This window comes from Rattus norvegicus, chromosome 1 (assembly GCF_021556685.1).
Source record: "Rattus norvegicus strain SHRSP/BbbUtx chromosome 1, alternate assembly SHRSP_T2T, whole genome shotgun sequence".
NCBI classification, from domain to species: Eukaryota; Metazoa; Chordata; class Mammalia; order Rodentia; family Muridae; genus Rattus; species Rattus norvegicus.
In genome coordinates, this window is record NC_141534.1 from 250,946,942 (window position 1) to 250,969,329 (window position 22,388).

General features: G+C 37.9%; 1 protein-coding gene across 5 annotated transcripts in view; it reads left to right on the forward strand.

The window, feature by feature from the left end:
- The first annotated feature begins 2,567 nt into the window (after positions 1-2,567).
- The window catches only part of LOC134483996 (cytochrome P450 2C7-like), a 56,006-nt gene continuing 36,185 nt past the window's right edge, over positions 2,568-22,388 (forward strand). For 3 of the 5 annotated variants that reach the window (XR_015643116.1, XM_087593700.1, XM_087593730.1), the window contains exons 1-4: positions 2,568-2,873; positions 11,872-12,034; positions 12,200-12,349; positions 20,963-21,123. Coding sequence is in view for 4 of the 5 variants with exons in the window: in XM_087593700.1 (XP_087449826.1) it covers positions 2,637-2,873; positions 11,872-12,034; positions 12,200-12,349; positions 20,963-21,123 (711 nt within the window). In the remaining variant the exon portion in view is untranslated. The remainder of the gene's footprint in view (positions 2,874-11,871; positions 12,035-12,199; positions 12,350-20,962; positions 21,124-22,388) is intronic. The other 2 variants (NM_001433011.1, NM_001433010.1) reach the window with 1 other exon arrangement.

Here is a 22,388-nt window from a genome sequence, read left to right on the forward strand (position 1 = left end):
AGGACTTTAAAGAAGGACATAAACAACTACCTTAAAGAATTACAGGAAAACCCAACCAAAAGGGTGAAGGAATTGAACAAAGCCATCTAGGATCTAAAAATAGGAATAGAAACAATAAAGAATTTACAAAGCAGGATAACACTGGATATAGAAAACATAGGAAAGAGATCATGAGTCATAGCTGCATTCATCACCAATAGGATACAAGAGATTGAAGAGAGAATCTCAGGGACAAAAGATACCATAGAAAACATTGACATAATAGTCAAAGAAAATTCAAAAGCAAAAATCTCCTAACCCAAAACTTTCAGGAAATCCAGGCCATGGGGACCCACATGAAGACAAGATGCACATATGTTGCATATGTACAGGTGTACGGGTATGTTCAGTCCATACTTGCTCTTGGTTGGTAGTTCAATCTCTGGGAATCTCCAGGGGTCCAAGTTAGTTGATTCTGTTGGAGTGCCTATCTTCTTGTGGTCTCTCAATCCTTCCCCAACTCTTTCACTAGACTCTCTGTGCTTTATTTAATGTTTGGATTTGTGTATCTGTATCTGTTTCCATTGGCGTCTGGGTAGAGCCTCTCAGATGACTGTTATGCTAGGCTCTGGTCTGCAAGCATAATCTATTATGTCTAGTATCCTTAATAGTGTCCAGGATTGGATTTTGCTTATGGGATGGATCTCGATTTGGTTGGCTCTTCCTCCATCTTTGCTCCTTCTTTGTCTCTGCACATCTTGTAGGCAGACTACACTTTAGGTAGAAAGTTTTGTGGGTGAGTTGGTGTCTTTATTTATCCACTTTGAGTCCTGCCTGGCTCCAGGCCATGGTCACTTCAGATGCCACATCCCGCACTGCTAGAAGTCTCAGCTAGAGTCACTCCCATAGATTCCCTGGGGCCTCCCCTTTGAGATATTTATTAACAAAGAGTGTAGTCTATGACATGGAAGGACATTTTAGAAGAGAAATATTATTAGGATTCCTAATGTGGAAGAAACAACTGGTAAAAAAAGTGTTTATAATTTCCAAGTCATTACATAATGACTTGATATTAATAAAATGGTATTATGAATTCTATTCAATTTTGTAATCAATATGCACTAATATTTTTTTTCAAAATGACATAGAAATGCTTCAAAATATGTGTTGATGGGTGAAGATACATGCCAATAAATGAAATGATATGAAGAAAAGTGTCAAGAAAAAGTTTACACAAAATCTTTAATCTTAGATAGAGTTGCAATGATTGCTGATACGCCATGCATCACTAACAGCTCCTTCCTCAAAAATCAAGCAAAATGTAGTCTACTTGAGCTCAGAGCCTCATCTCTCTCTAAGTATTCTCTAATTCTTATATTTGATAAAGGAAAAGTTGATCCAAAGGCCCAAAATGTCTTATAAGTAAGTGAAATTGTACCAGAATCAATATCTCTCCAGGCATAAAAAGATATCTGATTGTATGCATACATATAATCTATTTTGGGGGGGGATTTTAGAGTTATATAATATGATAACAACAAACTTCTTCTTTCTCTGCTGTAAATGATGAGAATAACCCTGACATTGGGCCACTGAAGTTCTGAACATTATAAAATAAATAAAGCTTTTTGACTCTAAGGTTAAAGAATATAATTATTAACTAGAGTCATGTTTATTTTTTGTGATAGTGGTTATCATCAATATATTTACATAATGAATAGTCAAGTAATTATGGACATAATAGTTCAGAATTGAGCTTTTGTTTATGTAGAAATGTCCTCCTTAGCCTCAGACATTTGAACACTAGGTACCCAGTTGGTACTGCTGTTTGGGAACACTTAGCTGGTATCAGTTATTGTTATTTTCTCTGTACAGAATCATGCTTAACCAGTTTCATATGTGCATTAGTGGAAAATGGAGAATCATGAAACTTTTCTTCAAGAATCTATAATAAAGTCAGGGTAATAAGCATGCTCGTTAGATATTCACAGTGGATTTTAAATTCTTCCAACTATGATCTGTGAGATACTGACAGTTCTTTTTGTTTCACCACCCTTAGAAAAAGAATAATGGTCTTTTATAATTGAGTAAAGATGTGTGACTGACATGTATGTTTTCTGTTCTTTGTTTTGTATTGGACAAGAGTAAAATAAGGAGCTATAAAGCATATGTTATTGAACAAAATCTGTTGGAATGTTTAGTATAGAAAATAAACATTTTAAGTATGCATGATCTTTGTGGTATGTAAATATATTTCTGGTTATTGGGGCAATGTAGCAGAAGAGCTGTCAGTTAGAGACCTGCCTATGTTATATAGTATGATTTTGTTAAAAATAAACATATTTCATTGAGTATATAAATATCATAAGTAATATATGTCTTAAGTCATATATGGAGGAGTTTTCTTGAATCTTAAAATTAATATATTAATTCTGAAGAATTACCAACACAATTTAGAAAATATTTGTTTACTTTTATTATCAGTAATTGGGCACCAATCCTTAGTATTAGCCAGAAATTCAAATGGGCACTGTATAAAGGTCAAAGTAAATGATATCTTATATTTATCTCTATCAAAGGGACAAAGATCACTTGATAGAGAGCAAGTGGGATTAAAGATTCCCTAATGGACTAATCAATGATGCTCAAAGAGGTGCATGTTGTTTCAGCATGTTATAAAATCTCTGTGCTGCCTGATCACAACTGCATCAGTAAGGAGGGTCTCCATGGATCTGGTCACTTTCCTGGTACTTACTCTCTCCTCTCTCATTCTCCTCTCACTCTGGAGACAGAGCTCTAGGAGAAGGAAGCTCCCTCCTGGCCCCACTCCTCTCCCAATTATTGGTAATTTCCTCCAGATAGATGTGAAGAACATCAGCCAATCCTTAACCAAGGTAAGTATTGTCGGTGATCCTGTAATAACTTGATAAGGAAGATAAATTAGAACTTCTTTTAAATGAAAATATAGTACTGAAGACAGTAATGTTATAAATAATCATAAAGTCATACCTCTCACCAAGTATTGTGTAGCTTATGCCTTTTATAACTGGCACTTGTCAGGAATTGAATAATGAACAAGGTTTCATGTTGAAGAAAGTTAGGTCATGGCATTAATTTATTAATTATTTTAGTAACTCAAATCCTGACTGTAGTTTCTTCTTAGCTCTTCCTAATATTTGGTTGTGAGTTTCCATCTATTTCCAACTGCTGATTGTTGAAGCCTATCAGATGACAGTTATGCTAGTCTCATGTCTGTAAGTATAGCAGAATATCATTAATAGGGTCATGGATAGGCTTTTTCTTAAGGAATGTCTCTCAAGTTGGGCCAGGCATTGTTTGGTAATTTCTTCAAATTTTGCTCCAGCTTTATCCATGCACAACTTGTAGACATGAAAAATTGTGACTTGAAGGTTTTGTGGCTGGGATGGTGTCCCTGCCTGTCCACTAAAGTTTTGCCTGGTCTTAGCAGGTGGCTATTTTAGCGTCTACATCCCCTACTGAAACAGTTATGGCTACAGTCACCCTCATAGATTACTGGAGTTTCTATTTTACTAGGTTCCTAGCTTGTTCAAGAAGGATTTCTTTTCTTTTCTTTCCCTTCCTTCCTTCCTTCCTTCCTTTCTCCCTCCCTTCCTCCCTTCCTTTCTCCCTTCCTTCCTCCCTCCCTTTCTTTCTTTCTTTCTTCCTTTCTTCCTTCCTTTCTTTCTTTCTGTCTGTCTGTCTTTCAATACACACCCCAGGGGATCAATGAGTTTGAGGCCCTTTCCATGTTCTCTCAGATAAATCATCTAAACTGACCCACGAGCCCAAGGCAAAAGAAGCAGTCATTAGAAGTCTGCCAACCAAAGATTAAAACAGGGGCAGAAGGAACACCCATTCAGAGCCCGCCCCACATGTGGCCCATACATATAGAGCCACCAAATTATACAAGATGGATGAAGCAAAGAAGTGCAGGCCGACAGGAACCGGATGTAGACCTCTCCTGAGAGCAACAGCCAGAATACAGCAAATACATAGGCGAATGCCAGCAGCAAACCACTGAACTGAGAACGGTACCCCCATTGAAGGAATCAGAGAAAGGACTGGAAGAGCTTGAAGGGGCTCTCAACCTTACATGAACAACAATGCCAACCAACCAGAGCTTCCAGAGACTAAGCCACTACCCAAAGACTATACATGGACTGACCCTGGGCTCCAACCTCATAGGTAGCAATGAATAGCCTAGTAAGAGCACCAGTGGAAGGGGAAGCCCTTGGTCCTGCCAGACTGAACCCCCAGTGAACGTGATTGTTGGGAGGAGGGCAGTAATGGGGGGAGAATGTGGAGGGGAACACCCATATAGAAAGCGACGGGGAGGAGTTAGGGGGATGGTGGCCCAGAACCGGGAAATGGAATAACAATAAAATGTAAATAAAAAATACCCAAATTAATAAAGATGGAAAATAAAAGAATACTTAAAAAATATAAATGTTACCCCCTTTCCAGGTTTACTGTCCGTCAGCCCCATAACCCCTCCTCCCTTTCTGTAAGAGTGTTCCCCTTCCCATCCATCTCCCCCTAACCTCTGTAAACAATCCCCTGAACTGGGAGTCCAACCTTGGCAGGACCAAGGGCTTGCCCTTCCATTGGTACCCCAACAAGGCTATTCACAGCTACATGTGTAGTTGGAGCCCAAGGTCAGTCCATGTATTGACTTTGGGTGGTGGTTTAATTCCTGGAAGTGCTGGTTGGCTGTCATTGTTATTCTTTTGGGGTCGCAAGCCCCTTCAGCTCTTTCAATTCTTTATCTAATTCCTCCAACAGGGGTCCCATTCTCAGTTCAGTGGTTTGCTGCTAGCATTCACTTCTGTATTTGACACGTTCCGTTGTGTCTCTTGGGAGAGATCTATATCTGGTTCCTGTCATCATTCACTTCTTTGCTTCATGCATCTTATCTGTTTTGCTGGATATATGTGTATATATATATATATATATATATATATATATATATGTATGTATGTATGTATATGGGCCACATGTGGTACCGGCTCTGAATGGCCATTCCTTCAGTCTCTGCTCTAAATTTTGCTTCCATATCCCCTCCTATGGATATTTTTTATTTTCCTTTTTAAGAAGGAATGAAGCATCCACATTTTGTTCATCTTTCCTGAATTTCATGTGATTCATGCATTGCATCTTGGGTAATTCGAGCATTTGGGCTAATATACACTTATCAATGAGTGAATACCATGTGTGTTTTTTGTGATTGGGATACTTCACTCAAAATGATATTTTCTAGTTCCTTTCATTTGCCTATGAATTTCATGAAGTCATTGTTTCCATAGCTCAGTAGTACTCTATTGTGAACATGTAATACATTTTCTGTATCCATTCCTTGATTGAAGGGCATCTGGGTTCTCTCCAGCTTCTGGCTATTATAAATAAGGCTGCTATGAACATAGTGGAGCATGTGCCTTTGTTGTATGACAGAGCACCTTTTCTTTTGAATATATGTCCAGGAGAGGTATAGTTGGGTCCTCAGGTAGTGCAATGTCCAATTTTCTGAGGATCCTCCAGACTGATTTCCAGAGAGGTTGTACTAGTTAGAAATCCCACCAACAATGGAAAAGTGTTCCTCTTTCTCCACATCCTCATCAGCATCTGCTGGTGCCTGAGTTTTAGATTTTAGCCATTCTGACTGATTTGAGGTGGAATCTCAGGGTTGTTTGATTTGCATTTCCCTGATGACTAAGGATGTTTAACATTTCTTTAGGAGCTTAGCAGCCATTTCATATTCCTTAACTGTTTATTCTTTGTTTAGCGCTGTACCCCATTTCTTAATGGTGTTATTTGGCTCTCTGGATTCTAACATCTTGAGTTTTTGTATATTTTGGATATTAGCCCTCCATCGGATGTACAAGTGTTAAAGATATTTTCCAAATCTGTTGGTTACCGTTTGTTCTAATGACAGTGTTCTTTGCCTTACGGAAGCTTTGCAGTTTTTTGAGGTTCCATTTGTCAATACTTGATATTAGATTATAAGCCATTGGTGCTCTGTTCAGAAAAGTTTCCCCAGTGCCCATGTGTTCAAGACTCTTCCCTACTTTTTCTATTACTTTGAATGTATCTGGTCAGATGTGGAGAGAGTACTCTCCTCCTGTTTCTCAGAGTATATCTCCCCCCACTGTAAGTGATTTGGGTATAGGGAACGGTTTGACTGGTTAGTTCAGATCTGGGCACAGATCTGGATCTTGGGGCTCCTGCAGCTGACTGCTGCTATATATATATATTTTTTTAACTTTTTGAAACTTAATTTTTATTTTAAATCTTTTTTTATTAACTTGAGTATTTCTTATATACATTTCGAGTGTTATTCCCTTTCCCGGTTTCCAGGGCAAACATCCCCCTCCCCCCTTCCCCCTCCCCTTTCTTATCGGTGTTCCCCTCCCCATCCTCCCCCCATTGCTGCCCTCCCCTCAACAATCTAGTTCACTGGGGGTTCAGTCTTAGCAGGACCCAGGGCTTCCCCTTCCACTGGTGCTCTTACTAGGATATTCATTGCTACCTATGAGGTAAGAGTACAGGGACAGTCCATGTATAGTCTTTAGGTAGTGGCTTAGTCCCTGGAATATCTGGTTGCTTGGCATTGTTGTTCATAAGGGGTCTCGAGCCCCTTCAAGCTCTTCCAGTTCTTTCTCTGATTCCTTCAACGGGGGTCCTATTCTCAGTTCAGTGGTTTGCTGCTGGCATTCGCCTCTGTGATTGCTGTATTCTGGCTGTGTCTCTCAGGAGCGATATACATCCGGCTCCTATCAGCCTGCACTTCTTTGCTTCATCCATCTTGTCTAATTGGATGGCTGTATATGTATTGGCCACATGTGGGGCAGGCTCTGAATGGGTGTTCCTTCTGTGTCTGTTTTAATCTTTGCCTCTCTATTCCTTGCCAAGGGTATTCTTGTTCCCCTTTTAAAGAAGGAGTGAAGCATTCACATTTTGATCATCTGTCCTGAGTGTCATGTGTTCTATGCATCTAGGGTAATTCAAGCATTTGGGCTAATAGTCGCTTATCAATGACTGCATACCATGTGTGTTTTTCTGTGATTGGGTTACCTCACTCAGGATGATATTTTCCAGTTCCAAACATTTGCCTACGAATTTCATAAAGTCATTGTTTTTGATAGCTGAGTAATATTCCATTGTGTAGATGTACCACATTTTCTGTATCCATTCCTTTGTTGAAGGGCATCTGGGTTCTTTCCAGCTTATGGCTATTATAAATAAGGTTGTGATGAACATAGTGGAGCATGTGTCTTTTTTATATGTTGGGGCATCTTTTGGGTATATGCCAAAGAGAGGTATAGCTGGATCCTCAGGCAGTTCAATGTCCAATTTTCTGAGAAACCTAGAGACTGATCTCCAGAATGGTTGTAAGAGTCTGCAATCCCACCAACAATGGAGGAGTGTTCCTCTTTCTCCACATCCTCGCCAGTATCTGTTGTCCCCTGAGTTTTTGATCTTAGCCATTCTCACTGGTGTGAGGTGAAATCTCAGGGTTGTTTTGATTTGCATTTCCCTTATGACTAAAGATGTTGAACATTTCTTTAGGTGTTTCTCAGCCATTCGGCATTCCTCAGCTGTGAATTCTTTGTTTAGCTCTGAACCCCATTTTTTAATAGGGTTATTTGTCTCCCTGCGGTCTAACTTCTTGAGTTCTTTGTATATTTTGGATATAAGCCCTCTATCTGTTGTAGGATTGGTAAAGATCTTTTCCCAATCTGTTGGTTGCCGTTTTGTCCTAACCACAGTGTCCTTTGCCTTACAGAAGCTTTGCAGTTTTATGAGATCCCATTTGTAGATTCTTGATCTTAGAGCATAAGCCATTGGTGTTTTGTTCAGGAAGTTTTTTCCAGTGCCCATGTGTTCGAGATGCTGCCCTAGTTTTTCTTCTATTAGTTTGAGTGTATCTGGTTTGATGTGGAGGTCCTTGATCCACTTGGACTTAAGCTTTGTACAGGGTGATAAGCATGGATCAATCTGCATTCTTCTACATGTTGACCTCTAGTTGAACAAGCACCATTTGCTGAAAATGCTATCTTTTTTCCATTTGATGGTTTTGGCTCCTTTGTCAAAAATCAAGTTCCCATAGGTGTGTGGGTTCATTTCTGGGTCTTCAATTCTGTTCCATTGGTCTATCTTTCTGTCTCTGTACCAATACCATGCAGTTTTTATCACTATCGCTCTGTAATACTGCTTGAGTTCAGGGATAGTGATTCCCCCTGAAGTCCTTTTATTGTTGAGGACAGTTTTAGCTATCCTGGGGGTTTGCTATTCCAGATGAATTTGCAAATTGTTCTGTCTAACTCTTTGAAGAATTGGATTGGTATTTTGATGGGGATTGCATTGAATCTGTAGATCGCTTTTGGTAAAATGGCCATTTTTACTATATTAATCCTGCCAATCCATGAGCATGGGACATCTTTCCATCTTCTGAGGCCTCTTCAATTTCTTTCTTCAGAGTCTTGAAGTTCTTATTGTACAGATCTTTTATTTGCTTGGTTAAAGTGACACCGAGGTACTTTATATTATTTGGGTCTATTATGAAGGGTGTTGTTTCCCTAATTTCTTTCTTGGCTTGTTTCTCTTTTGTGTAGAGGAAGGCTACTGATTTATTTGAGTTAATTTTATACCCAGCCACTTTGCTGAAGTTGTTTATCAGCTTTAGTAGTTCTCTGGTGGAACTTTTGGGATCACTTAAATATACTATTATATCATCTGGAAATAGTGATATTTTGACTTCTTCTTTTCTGATCTGTATCCCCTTGACCTCCTTTTGTTGTCTGATTTCTCTTCAGATCGTATAAATCTTTTGCCGTTCTCCTATATTTCTATGCTCAGAGTCACTACGCAGTTTCCTCTTGTGCCTGTGATGTAGGCAAATGTGGGCAGAAGTTGCAGTCTGTACTGCCCTGCAGTCTCAGGATTGCCTGCACTTCTGAGTGTTCAGTTCTCTCTCCCATGGGTTTGGGAGCAGGGAGCTGTGGGCTGGGATCAGATATGTTCTGGCCACAGTCAGAAACCAGAAGTGCCCGTTCCTAGAGTACTTCTATCTTTGTGTGTCCTGAGTCCACCAGGCAGGTCACTTGGAGCAAAACAGTTGGCCTTACCTCTGCTCTCAGGCATATAGTTGCTCCTGACAGCTGGCTTTCAGCTCTTGGTGAGGGCAGCAACTGGAAGGGTCCTGCCTCTATTGCTCCTAGTTCCCTGTTCCCAGGGCAGAGATGGCACTAGGTATTTTCCTCTTTAGACCAGAAGGTGGGTAGAGAGTAGTCTCCTCTCGTATCTCAGGAGTGTCCACACTTCTGAGGGTCTAATTCTCCACCCCCACGGGCTTTGGATGCTGGGAGCTGTTTGACCTGTTCAGTTCAGATCTGGGCACAGATCTCCACCTTGCTCCTGCAGATGACTGCTCCTATATTCCTGTGTCCAGAGGCACTATGTAGTTTCCTTTTGGGCCAGGGATGAGGACAAGGCTAGGCAGAAGTGGCAGTCTGTTCTGCCCTGCAGTCTCAGGATTGCCCGCACCTCTTGGTGTTCAGCTCTCTCTCCCATGGGATTTGGGAGCATGGAGCTGTGGGCCAGGATCAGAAAAGTTACAGCCACAGTAAGAAACTGTATTTTGATTGATATTAATAACCAATGATTATGAATTGCTGTTATTCTCATGATAATGGAGTGTGTGTGTGTGTGTGTGTGTGTGTGTGTGTGTGTGTGTGCGCGCGCATACACCTTCTTTTGATTTTATTTGTAAGGAATTACTTATTTCTTGTGTTTTCATGGGTATAGTCAATATCCTTGAGTTAAAGTTTTCCTTCCAGTATCTTCTATATGGCTAGATTGTTGAAAGATATTCTTTTAAATTTGGTTTTGTCATGGAATATCCTACTTTCTCCATCTATGGTGAATTTGAATTTTGCAGTGTATAGTAGTTTAGGTTGGTTTTGATGGTTTCACAGATTCTACAAGACATTTGTCTGGGATCATTTCATTTTTAGAGTCTCTATTAAGAATTCAGTATAATTCTGTTAGATCTCCCTTTGCATGTTACTTGGTATTTCTTCCTTGGATCTTTAAATATTCTTTGTTTGTTCTTTAGGTTTTATGTTTTCATTAATATACGGTGGAAATATTTTCTTTTCTGGCTCAATCTAGTTGGAATTTTGTAAGCTTTGCATATGTTCATAGGCAGTTTTTTCTTTAGCTTGGGGAAAATTTTCTTCTATGATTTGATTGAAAATACTTTCTGGGCATGTAGCTGGCAATCTTCTTTTACTCCTATCATTCTTTGGTTTGGTCTTTCATACTGTCCCAGATTTTATTAATGTTTTGTGTCAGAAACTATTTATATTTATCATATTCTTTACAGATGAATTTATTTATTCTATCATACCTTTTTATGCTTTTGATTATTTCTTTGATATCTTTTAATTTGTAGCTTCTGTTCTTTTACCTAATTGTTTTATCTCCAGGATTTTTATATTTGTGTATTTTTTGTTTGTGTTTGTTGGTGTTTGGTATTTATTTGTTTGCTTACTTATTTACTTATTTATTGCTTTATTTCCATTTTGAGATCTTAAACAGTTTTATTCATTTCCTCTTAAAGTCCTCTATCATCTTTATTGGATTTAAGGTCATTTTTTCATGTTTTAACTATGTTAGCATATATGCGGCTTGCTAGAGTAGAATATCTAGGCTCTGGTGGTGCCATTTTGCCCAAGTTTTTCTTGATTTTGTTCTTAAGCTGCTTTTACCAAAGTGACTGTCCCAGTTACTGGCAGGCCTCCAGGAATGCAGGCAGAGTTTTGAGCTGCACAATGGAACACAAGAGACCATGTGCAGCTTAGGACCCTTTGGTATGATTTAGAGGGTACTGGTTTGCAGGGAACTTGGAGGTGAGCATTTTTACCTGGTTTCCCCCACTGCATGCAGTCTCAGAGAATGGAGATACAGGGACAAAATGGAACACAGGGGGTAACGTTCAGGTTGCTTTTGCTTGGTGGCCCCTGGAGGCAAGCAGTCTGGGGCTGGTTCTTACCAAATTATCCTTGGTCCATGTAGGTCTCCAGAAAAGTTGGAAGAGCTCAGGAGACAGGGCATAGATCGTTGGTGATGGGCATATGAGACATGGAAGGCACACTTTGTGAGGGAGGGGTCCAAATGCTTATCCCTGGTGCTTTCAGGCCTCCAGGAATACAACTGAGCTATAAGTTGTAAATGGCGCTCCAGCTCAAAACATTTTTTAAATAAAAAATAAAAATCCACTCAAACTAGAAAATTTATGAATATTTGTTTTCTTTTTAAAAAACAGCTTTTCCGATTAGTTTTGTTTGGGAGTCAATAGTGAGTAACATTTTATTCAATAAGTCAGGTATACTTTTAGACATATATCTTTATTGAGGTTATCTACTTGACACTGGACTCTAGAGAACTAATACCTAATTTATCTAAATACCAATGGACATGGAGTAACACAAGAAATGCAAAAATATCATTCTGCATATTTAGTGATATTCATATCCATTTTTGGTTCATGCATGCCTAAATCTGGTGTTAAGAATACTGCCATATAAGGGACCAGTTTTTCAGGAAATACTGTATACCTGTGGTGTTCACACCTGCTTCTGCAGTGTTCATTCTCTGTGTTTGTGGTAGCAGTAAGCCAAATCTGGACTGATCAATAGAATCATTGGTGTTGTCTTAAAAATTTACACTTCAAACATTAATTGGGCCTAATTTTGCTGATTTATGTCTGCATCATTAAAATGCAAAGACAATGTTAGTGTGAATGAGGTTTACACTGTGTAGATTAAGATAACATATGTTTGCTAGTATTTGCATTTTCTTTCCTATTTCCAGTTTTCAAAAACCTATGGCCCTGTGTTCACTCTGTATTTGGGCTCACAGCCCACTGTCATATTGCATGGATATGAAGCAATAAAGGAAGCTCTGATTGATAACGGGGAGAAGTTTTCTGGTAGAGGAAGCTATCCAATGATTGAAAATGTTACTAAAGGTTTTGGTAAGTAAGTGTACATATTCATGTGTGTGTTGTATCATGTTTATATTAAGATATAAGTTTGAAAGAAAGGGGTGGACTTCCTTCTTAAGCACAGTAGGACGTCTCTATGGCTTCCATTTTCATCTGTTCCTAGCATCTATTTCTAGTATCTTCTCATTTCTTTAGGCATTGTTTTTAGCAATGGAAACAGATGGAAAGAGATGAGACGATTCACAATCATGACCTTTCGGAATTTGGGAATTGGAAAAAGGAACATTGAGGACCGTGTTCAAGAGGAAGCACAGTGCCTAGTGGAAGAACTGAGGAAAACAAAAGGTAAATACAAATTTATACATTTACATCTTAGTTAGGGTATGCATGGCTAAGTTATGTTGATAATGTTCTATCTAAAACAATTTCATTGTTTTTAATCAGAAATAACAATATATGCTTCATGTAATTTTATGCTGAGTTGTGGAACTATGTAGTCTTATTAGAATAGATGTGGTTTCCCCATTTTGTATCATTTCATCAAAGAATAAATGCTACTGATAAAGGTGGCAGAAGATATTTGCTTACATTTTCTTGAACTACAGATAAATTACACTGTATTAACTACAGATTCATTCCAACATCAAACTAAATGGAGGGAAACTTGAAGAAATCCCACTAAAATTAGGGACTATCCAAGGTTGCCCACTCACTCTACATTTTCAATATAGTAGTTGGAGTCCTAGCAAGAACAATTAGACAATTAAAAGAGGTTAAAGGGATACAAATTGGAAAAGAAGATGTCAAAGTATCATTATGTGCAGATGATATGATAATACAAATTAAGTGACCCCAAAACTTCCATGAGAGGAATGCTAAACTGATAAACAACTTCAGCAAAGGAGTTACGTATAAAATTAACTCAAACAAATCAGTAATCTTCCTCTACTCAAAGGATAAACAGGCTGAGAAAGAAATTAAGGAAAAGATACCCTTTACAATATTCACAAATAATATGAAATACCTTGGTGTGACTCTAATCAAGGAAGTGAAACATCTGTATAACAAGAGCTTCAAGTCTCTAAAGAAAAAAGTTGAAGATCTCAGAAAATGAAAACATATCTCATGCCCATGGATTGGCAGGGTTAATATAATGAAAATGGCCATTTTTCTGAAAGCAATCTACAGATTCCATTCAATCTCCAGCAAAATTCCAAGTCAATTCTTCATCCACCAAACCCAGTCACTACTGCTGATACCAAGAAGTGCTTGCTGACAGGAGTCTGATAGAGGTCTCCTGAGAGGCTCTGCTATATCCTTACTAATACAGATGATGATGCTTGCAGCTAACCACTGGACTGAGCACAGGGACTCCAATGGAGGAGTTAGAGTAAACACTGAAGAAGTTGAAGTGGTTTGCAACCTGATAGGAAGAACAACAATATCAACTAACACTAACTAGACCTCTCAGAGCTTCAGGGACTAAACCACCAACCAAAGTGTTGGGAGACATTTAATGACTGCTTCGATTTCTTAGGGGTTACAGAACTATTTGGATTGTTTATCTGACCCTGATTAAACTTTGGTACCTGGTATCTGTCTATAGAATTGTCCATTTCATCCAGATTTTCCAGTTTTGTTGAGTATAGTCTTTGGTAGTAGGACCTGGTAATTTTTTGAATTTCCTCAGTTTCTGTTATGTCTCCCTTTCCATTTCTGATTTTTTTAATTTGTATACACTGTCTGTGCCCTCTGGTTAGCCTGGCTAAGTATTTATCTATCTTGTTGATTTTCTCAGAGAACTAACTTGTGGTTTTGTTGATTCTTTGTATAATTATTTTTGTTTCAACATGGTTGATTTCAGCACTGTTTGATATTTTCTACATTCAACTTCTCCTGGGTGTATTTGCTTATTTTTTTCTAGAGTTTTCAGGTATGCTATCAGGCTTGTTGGATACATTATATATGATTTTACAACCAAACAGCTCTGCCAAGGGTCATGCAGGAGAAATGACAAATGGCTTTAGAATTTATGTAATTCAGTCCATGGGTTACCATAGCACTATGGGAGGGCCTTTTTGTGTCACAGCCCTGAGACCTATGTGTCCCGTGGACATTATGCTGTTATGGAGTTCTGCTCTGTTTGTTGCACTCTTAGTTTAAGAGTTATATGAAAACTTTAAGCAGGCTTCCATTCCCTCACTGGGAAGTCTTGGTGGCATTCACAATATTAGTGCCTGATTTATTTTTGGCATTACTACTGGAACACCACCTTAGAGAAGAACTTAGAGATTTAGATTGTGAACAATGACTACCACCCTTAGAAAACTTTGGGAAAAATAAGTCAGTTAAGCTTGGTTGAGATAATTTTTACTACTGTCTCCGATGTAAAAAAATCTTAGGGAACAGTGTGAAGTTCAGAAAGGTACACTTTTAGTTAAGCTAGGGACCTTTTATGGTCAGGGAACAAGAACAGTGTCATTATTCTCTGATGTCATTACATCTCATTGAGGATGGACTGGTGATAACTGATTTCATATATCATTTTTTGCATTCAGCTTTCCGATATGATTTATTAACTATTGTTGATGAGTAGATGTACATTTTGAGGATTTAAGACAGATATGACTGTGAGTAAGAGAGCTGAACACCCAAAGTGCAGACCATCCTGAGACCTCAAAGCAGACTGCCACTTCTACCCACTTTTCCCAATATTGCTTGTTCAAGAGGAAACTTCATAGTGCCTCTGGACACAGGAATATAGGAACAATCAGCTGCATATACCTGCCATTCTGGTCTTTGCCCAGAACTGAACTGAACTGGACAAACAATTCCCTGAACCCAATCCCTCAGGGGAGAGAGTTGGACCTACAGAAGTGCAGACACTTCTGAGAAATCAGAGGAGACTACTCTCTGCCCACATACCCCACCAAGAGGGAATCACGTAGTGCCAGCTGTGCCTGCTGGATGCAGGGAACTAGGAGCAGTCAGGGACAGGACCCTTCTGATTCTTGCCTTCATCGAGAGCTGAAAGACAGTAACCAGGAGCACCTACACACCTGAGAGCAGAGATAAGACCTATTTTTCTGCTCCAAGTGACCTGCCTGGTAGACTCGAGACACTCAGAGGCAGAATTCCAAATCCAAACAACCCTGAGATTCCACCTCACACCAGTCAGTCTAAGATGAAAAACTCAGGTGATAGCAGATGCTGGCAAGAATGTGGAGAAAGAGGAATACTCCTCCATTTTTGGTGGGACTGCAATCTGGTTCAACCACTCTTGAAATTAGTCTGGAGGTTTCTCAGAAAATTGGACATGGCACTTCCTGAGGAGCCAGCTATACTTCTGCTGGGCATGTACCCAAAAGATGCTCCAACATACAACAAAGACACATGCTCCACTATGTTTACAGCAGCCTTATTTCTAACAGAAGCTGGAAAGAACCCAGATGCCCTTCAAAGGAATGTATTAAGAAATTGTGGTACATCTACACAATGGACTATTACTCAGTAATCAAAATCAATGACTTCATGAAGTTCATAGGCAGATGGAATGAACTAGAAAATATCATCCTGAGTGAGGTACCCCAATCACAGAAAAACACGTATGGTATGCACTCAGTGATAAGTGGATATTAGCCAAAAATCTCGAATTACCCACGATGCAATCCACAGACCACAGGAAGCTCAAGAAGAAGGATGACCAAAATGCAGATGCTATCACTCCTTCTTAAGAGGGGTAGCAAAAATGTCCATAGGAGGGGATATGAAGGCAAAGTTCACAGCAGTGACTGAAAAATGGCCATTCAGTGCCTGCCCCATATGTGACCCATATGTATACAGCCACCAAAGCTAGATAAGATTGATGATGTTATGAAGAGCATGTTGAAAGTGATTGCATATACATCTCTCCTGAGATACACAACCAGAGTATTTCAATTACAGAGGTGAAGGCTAGCAACAAACCACTGAACTGAGAATGGTGCCCCCTTTGGGGGAATTAGACTAAGGGTTGAAAGAGCTGAAGGGTCTTCAAACCCATAAGTACAGCAATGCCAACCAACCAGCAATTCCAGGGATTAAACGACCATCCATATACTGATCCAGGGCTCTGACTGAATAAGTAGCAAAGAATAGCTTTGTTGTGGCACCAGTGGAAGGGGAAGCCCTTGGTCCTGCCAAGGGTGGACTCCTGGTTCAGGGGAATGTTGGGGGGGTTATGAGGGGTGGTTGATTGGGGAAACATCCTTATGGTGGAGAGAGAATGGGAGGGTGATTATGGACAGGAAACCGGGAAAGGGAATAACATTTGAAATGTAAATGAAGAAATATGTCTAATAAAAAAGATAGATATGACTGATTTTTATATAAAAGTTTAGATTTGTGATTATGATTTTACAGGATTACTTTTAAAGATAAATAGTATTGTAATACTTCTTTCTTTATAACAGCAAATTGCTGCCTTCCAGTAAGAGAAAAAACCGTGAGAAACTCTCTTGCTTGCTTACATTTTGTTAAACTATAGATGTTGCTTGTTTATGAATGCATATGATTTTTTAAGATTAATTTGATCTTTACATGCGCTATGTAATATTATATTTCCTAAAGTTAGGAGAAAACATACTGTTTCTTCATAATCATTCACCAGAAGAAAACTAACATGTAATCACATTATAATTATATACTGCTTGAAAGATTTTGCTGGGATATATGAGCTGTAGAAGAAAGAATAAACTAAGATAGGGTGTGGCTAGAACATTGTTTCTCTCATGCATCAACTATGTGTATGTGAATGGTTTGGCTGGGACATTGCCTCTCACAGCCATCAGCTGTAAGTGTGTGTGTAGAGTTTGTGCAAATGGGACTTGGAACATTGTTCCTTCCATCCACCAGTTGTGTGTATGTATGTATGTATGTATGTATGTATGTATGTATGTATGTATGTGTGTGTCTATGTATATATGTATATATGTATGTATGTAATACTTGGACTTTGCATGCTGAAGCTTTTTTCTAACCATTCAATAGGTGAATATTTATTTGTCTGTCTGATCATCTGTATGCATGTGTGTATGTTTGTATGTATATATGCAAGCATATTTGTGTGTATGAAGTTGGACTCTGCTTTTTGATTTGTCCATTCTGTCTGTGAGTGTGTGTGTGTGTGTGTGTGTGTGTGTGTGTGTGTGTGTATGAACTTTCTCTTTCATCCTCTTTCTCTCTGACCCCAAGGAGTTAAAAGAGTTCATAGGGTTTTTTTTTTTTTTTTGTTGTTGTTGTTTGGCTGTTTTTTTGGGGGGCGGAGGACTGGCAATATAGAGTGCCAGACCCAGTCAATTAAGTTCCCTTCCTTCAGCAAATATGTCTGCTGAGCAACTTCTCTAATCTGCCTTTAGCAGCAGCCCCTGTAGGTATCTGGATCAACCCTTGTCAGTGACTTTAAGCACTGACCTCCAATGGTTCAGTTTACCCACCATGTGGATGACAAAGCCAGTCACTAGCAATTAACAACTTATGAAACCAATAAGTGGGCTTATCATTACAGAGGTTAATTTTCCTCACCCCATCAGTCATATATAGCTCTCTGTCTAAGAGTAGCGTCTGAGCTTTTTATCTTCCCACATTAACACTCCTAATGATTCAGTCATTTTTCTAATTATTTTTGCAGCCATTTCCAGGACAAGTTTTCACAATAGATTTCATGCTATTCTTGTTCTTACAATGTTTCTGCCTCCTCTTCTGCATGTTCCCTGATCTACAAATGGAGAAGTTGAGACTTAGATGTGTTGGTTGAAGTTGATATCCCTACAATCTGTTGATATCTGCATTGTATCCAATTGTGCCTTTCTGTGATGGTCCCACATATGCTCTAAGAAGAGATATCTTTTATAAGGTGTGGCAGCTATACTTTTAGAGGAATTTGACACTTCCTCTTCCAGAAGCTAATAATTGCAAATAATCCCTTCACTATGTACAGCACATCATGCCCAGCTACCGTTTTAGGATATGTTATGACTTTGGCTTGCACAGGTCTTGCTCATCCTATTATATTTGCTGTGACTTCATATGTGCAGCTGTCCTGCTGTGCCCAGAAGACATTTTTTCCTTGTGGTTATCCACCACCTTTCTGTTCCCTATTTCTCAATGGTCCCTGAATCTTTCAAGGAAGGAGGATAATACATAAGTTATATTTAGGACTGAACATTTTGAAGTCTCTTATTCTTTGCTCTGTGTTCTCTTGTTGTCTCTGTGTTGGTCATCATCTACTATAAACAGAAGCTTCTCTGACAGTGGTTAAGAAATGTCATGTATGTGTGGCATTCTTCTAGAGTACAATTGACATATTATAGACAGCCATACTTTTAAAGAAAGTCAAATAATTCTGTCTTAAGAACTAAGAAGTGCCAGTAATTCTTGACTATTGGTGGAACTTTGGAGCCATCTCACCTCTCCATCCTTTATGATCTAGTCGTATTCATTCCAGAGATTCAGGGACATTTTAATTAATAAAAATCAAGAAATATAGTCAATTTAATTATTTCTTCTTTTATATACTCAGAATTCTGACGTATGTTCTAATAAAATACATATGACATCCCAGATCTTTAAAAATGCATAGAGAAGCTGTGGAAATATTTTCAAACTAAATCATTTTTTAAATTAAATCTCAACTATTTCAACTAACTCTGCTGCCTGCCATTTCTACACAAGTTAACTCTTTGTGAGTGTTTGTCTGAAAAAAGATTTTTCTTTTCCTACTACAGTGGATGGTACTACTCAACAAGTTTCTGAAGGAAAAATTTGATTAGCCATTTGATTTCTAATGATTTTTAAGTTAGTCTTCCAAATAAAGAGAAAGGAAAGAACGAAAAATCAAATTTAACCTGTGGGTAGCATGTATACACTCTTGAAAATTCCCAAATGTTTATCTTCCACTCCTTTTTGGTAAATTAAAACATTACTTGACAATATAGAATATAATTATGTTTTAAAAGTCCAGTATACTAACAGCAATTGTAAGGATTTTATTTTATTTAAATGTTCATTAATTTATTCAGAAAAGTGGTAATTTAATGATCCCTATGTGAAGTCTTCAGACTTAAATTAAGGATCACCTGGAAAATAAAGACTACTGATCATTTGATCAAAAAAATTCTCTATAGAAAGGACATCAGAAGAAACTTCCCTGAGAGATGGCTTATCACCTAGGAGAGTATGTTTCTCCAGAGGAGAAGCAATGGGTTCCCAGCAACTATATAAGGTAGCTCCATGACATATGACATGCTTTCCAGATCTCCCTAAGTATAAACACACACACACACACACACACACACACAACACAACACACACACAGACACACACACACAACACAACACAACGCTTCTGTGATGTATTCACAGAACTAAAAAAAAGAATTTTCTTATGAATTTTGAACCTGTAATATTATTGACATCAATGTGATGCATAATTTTAAGCATTATATTTACACAGAAATTTGATGATGATGATTTTTGAAAATGTTTACAAAAGTATAAATCTCGTTTTCCCCCAGACATTTTGTGTAAAGTGTGATTGAACATGCTTGTTATTTAGTTCTCTTGTAAAAAAGATCAATACTAATAGTATATATAGTGAGGGTTTCATAAAGATCCTTATTGTAGTGTACCATGTGCTTTGAACATGCTCACATACCATCACCTTTCTGTAAATTCTATTTCAGTTTTTCCTATTCCTTCCTTCTCCAGAATTGTTACTTAAATATTTGTGTTTATTTTTAGTTTCTTTATATAAATGCTTACCTACAAATATAGGAGTGCACCACTAACATGCTTGGTGGTCACAGAAGTAAGGAAAGTGTGTCTGGTGATCCCCCTAACTATGCAGTTTTGAAACCAATTCTCCATTCTTTCCAATGTCTTTCTGAGGGTTCTCGGGTATCTATATGCGATCCTTTCTGTTTATCTCTCAGAATCCTGTCTACAGCTGAGATAAAGACCTAGTACTGACACTTCTCTTTTCCATGACTTGGGTACCATTAGCTAAAAATGTCTACCTATGGACTGTCTTATCTTCTAGCACCTTGTGTTGTTGAGTTCCTTTGTGAAATTTCTTAATCTTTGCCCTAAGCACCCTGAAACTTTGGCCTATGGTACAAAATTGTGAATGCAAGACATGGCACTCAGCAAAATATATCGCTTTCAGGTGACAAAATGAATATAGAAGTCTCTATCAATTCTTTCATGTTTTTCCCCTCCTAGAATATGTACGGTAAAATTTTATATTTAATTTAGTCATATCAACAAATCCACAGAGAACTGGCTGTTCTTGGAGTTGCACCATCTTCTTGTATAGCAAGGAGCAGTTCTCATCATGGTTTTTCCTCTCATACGGAAACCACCTGTAGTGTGGTCCTCTCCTCCTTTTTTGGATCAATAGTTGCTTTTTTGATTTATTGATTGTGGATACACAACTTCCAGGTATACACTTTTCTATTTCCTTCTGAGTATCAAATAGCCTATAGGCAGTGAAGTAAGATAAAATTCTGCTCTGAATCTCTGAATACATGAAAATTTTATTATAACGTTTTTGTTTCCTTTCAGTACAGAAGAGAGTTAAAACTGTTGAATTGGTATAATAGATTTTCCTTAAGAGTTTTAAACCTGTAAGATCATATACCTCAATATGATGCAAAATTGTAAGCACTATATCAGCACAGAAATTTGATGATATTGGAAAATATTTACAAACCTATAAATTTTGCTTCTCCCTAGAAAAATCACCTCAGGTTTAAGATCAAAGAGATATGTGAATTTTATATATAATAAATGCTTAGCTATTAGGAAAATTGTAGGCAAGATATGATTTAAAACTCCTAAAGAATATTTACCTTTTAACAGAAACAACGTGTCTTATTTGTCTATTTTAATGGTATTTTTCTAATTTTTTCTAAATCTTCAGGCTCACCCTGTGACCCCTCCTTAATCCTGAACTGTGCTCCATGCAATGTCATCTGCTCCATTACTTTCCAGAATTATTTTGATTATAAAGATAAGGAAATGCTTACGTTCATGGAAAAAGTGAATGAGAATCTCAAGATTATGAGCTCCCCATGGATGCAGGTGATGTCAATATTTTTTTAACTTGTGAGAACACAAATGATACTTTACTGGCACAGATCTAATTCAATATTTCCCAAAAAGTGATGTGATAAGACACCTTGGTTCTGACCAATGTATTATGTAAAGAATATTCATTGATCTTCCCATGAATGTACAGAGAACTGTTGGTATAAAGCACAACATTTAATACACTTAAAGTGTGCCCAAAAAATCACAGGACATTATTCAATGCAACATTCTTGTTGTCTTTAAACTACTAAGCAATGCTCATCATATTTCTGGGCAGAAATACCTTAGTTTAGAATCAATATTCTCGTAAGGAGAAAGAATATCAGTGGCAATGAAATCTGCCTTGAAAGCATGTTTATTTTCAATGCTTTGATTTTTGAGCCACAATCCTAGTGATGAGGTGACAGGTAGAAATAGAATATGAATAGTTCAATGCTGTGTAGACCACAAATGTCCTTACATGGTTGTCATAGCTCGAATTAGCATCTCCTGAATTCTGCATAATAACTTTGTGGTCATAGAGAATCTTGTAAGTGGTATGATGTACATTTGCATTCAAGGCTCTTAGGAACCCCAACCACTTCTGAATATTCACTCTTTGCTGAGACTGGTTTTAGGAAGTTAAATATACCTTTTGTTCTGTAAATCAAGTCACTTAACACTTCCCTTCTGCTATCATCTGAATACTATAAATGGCAATAATTAACATATCATATTTCAAACTCAATAATGTGGAAACTTATGATCTTTGATCAATTGGTCAGGAATTTTTCACCCAATTCTTTCTATACTCAGAGGGCATTACATTATTCCATGCCTGAAATGAAATGCATTTCTTTATGTTAGACACCATTTTTATTCATGTCTGCATTCATAAACCCATGCTGGACATTGTATATATTTTAGATATGTGCATTTCTTCAAATCTATCCATTGAAAAGGATTCTTTGGCAAATGTATAGTGAATATCATTTTGTATGTGTGTAGTAAATTAGCACAGAGGGTGCTTTTCTTTATCTTAGCTAGTTGCCCAACAATGACACAGATAGATCAAGACAGTTTCCAAGTTAAAACATAATATCTAGCATTAAAATTATATTGTAATTCTCTAATCAAATCTGTCTGTCTACCAGCAAAATCCCCAACCATTTGAATTTTTGGATTGGTTTGACTATCTGGAATTCAAATGTATATTGCTTTTTATGTCTGTCTAGATCCCTTCCTCATGCTGAATCCTCTCTTCCTTTCTCTTCCTT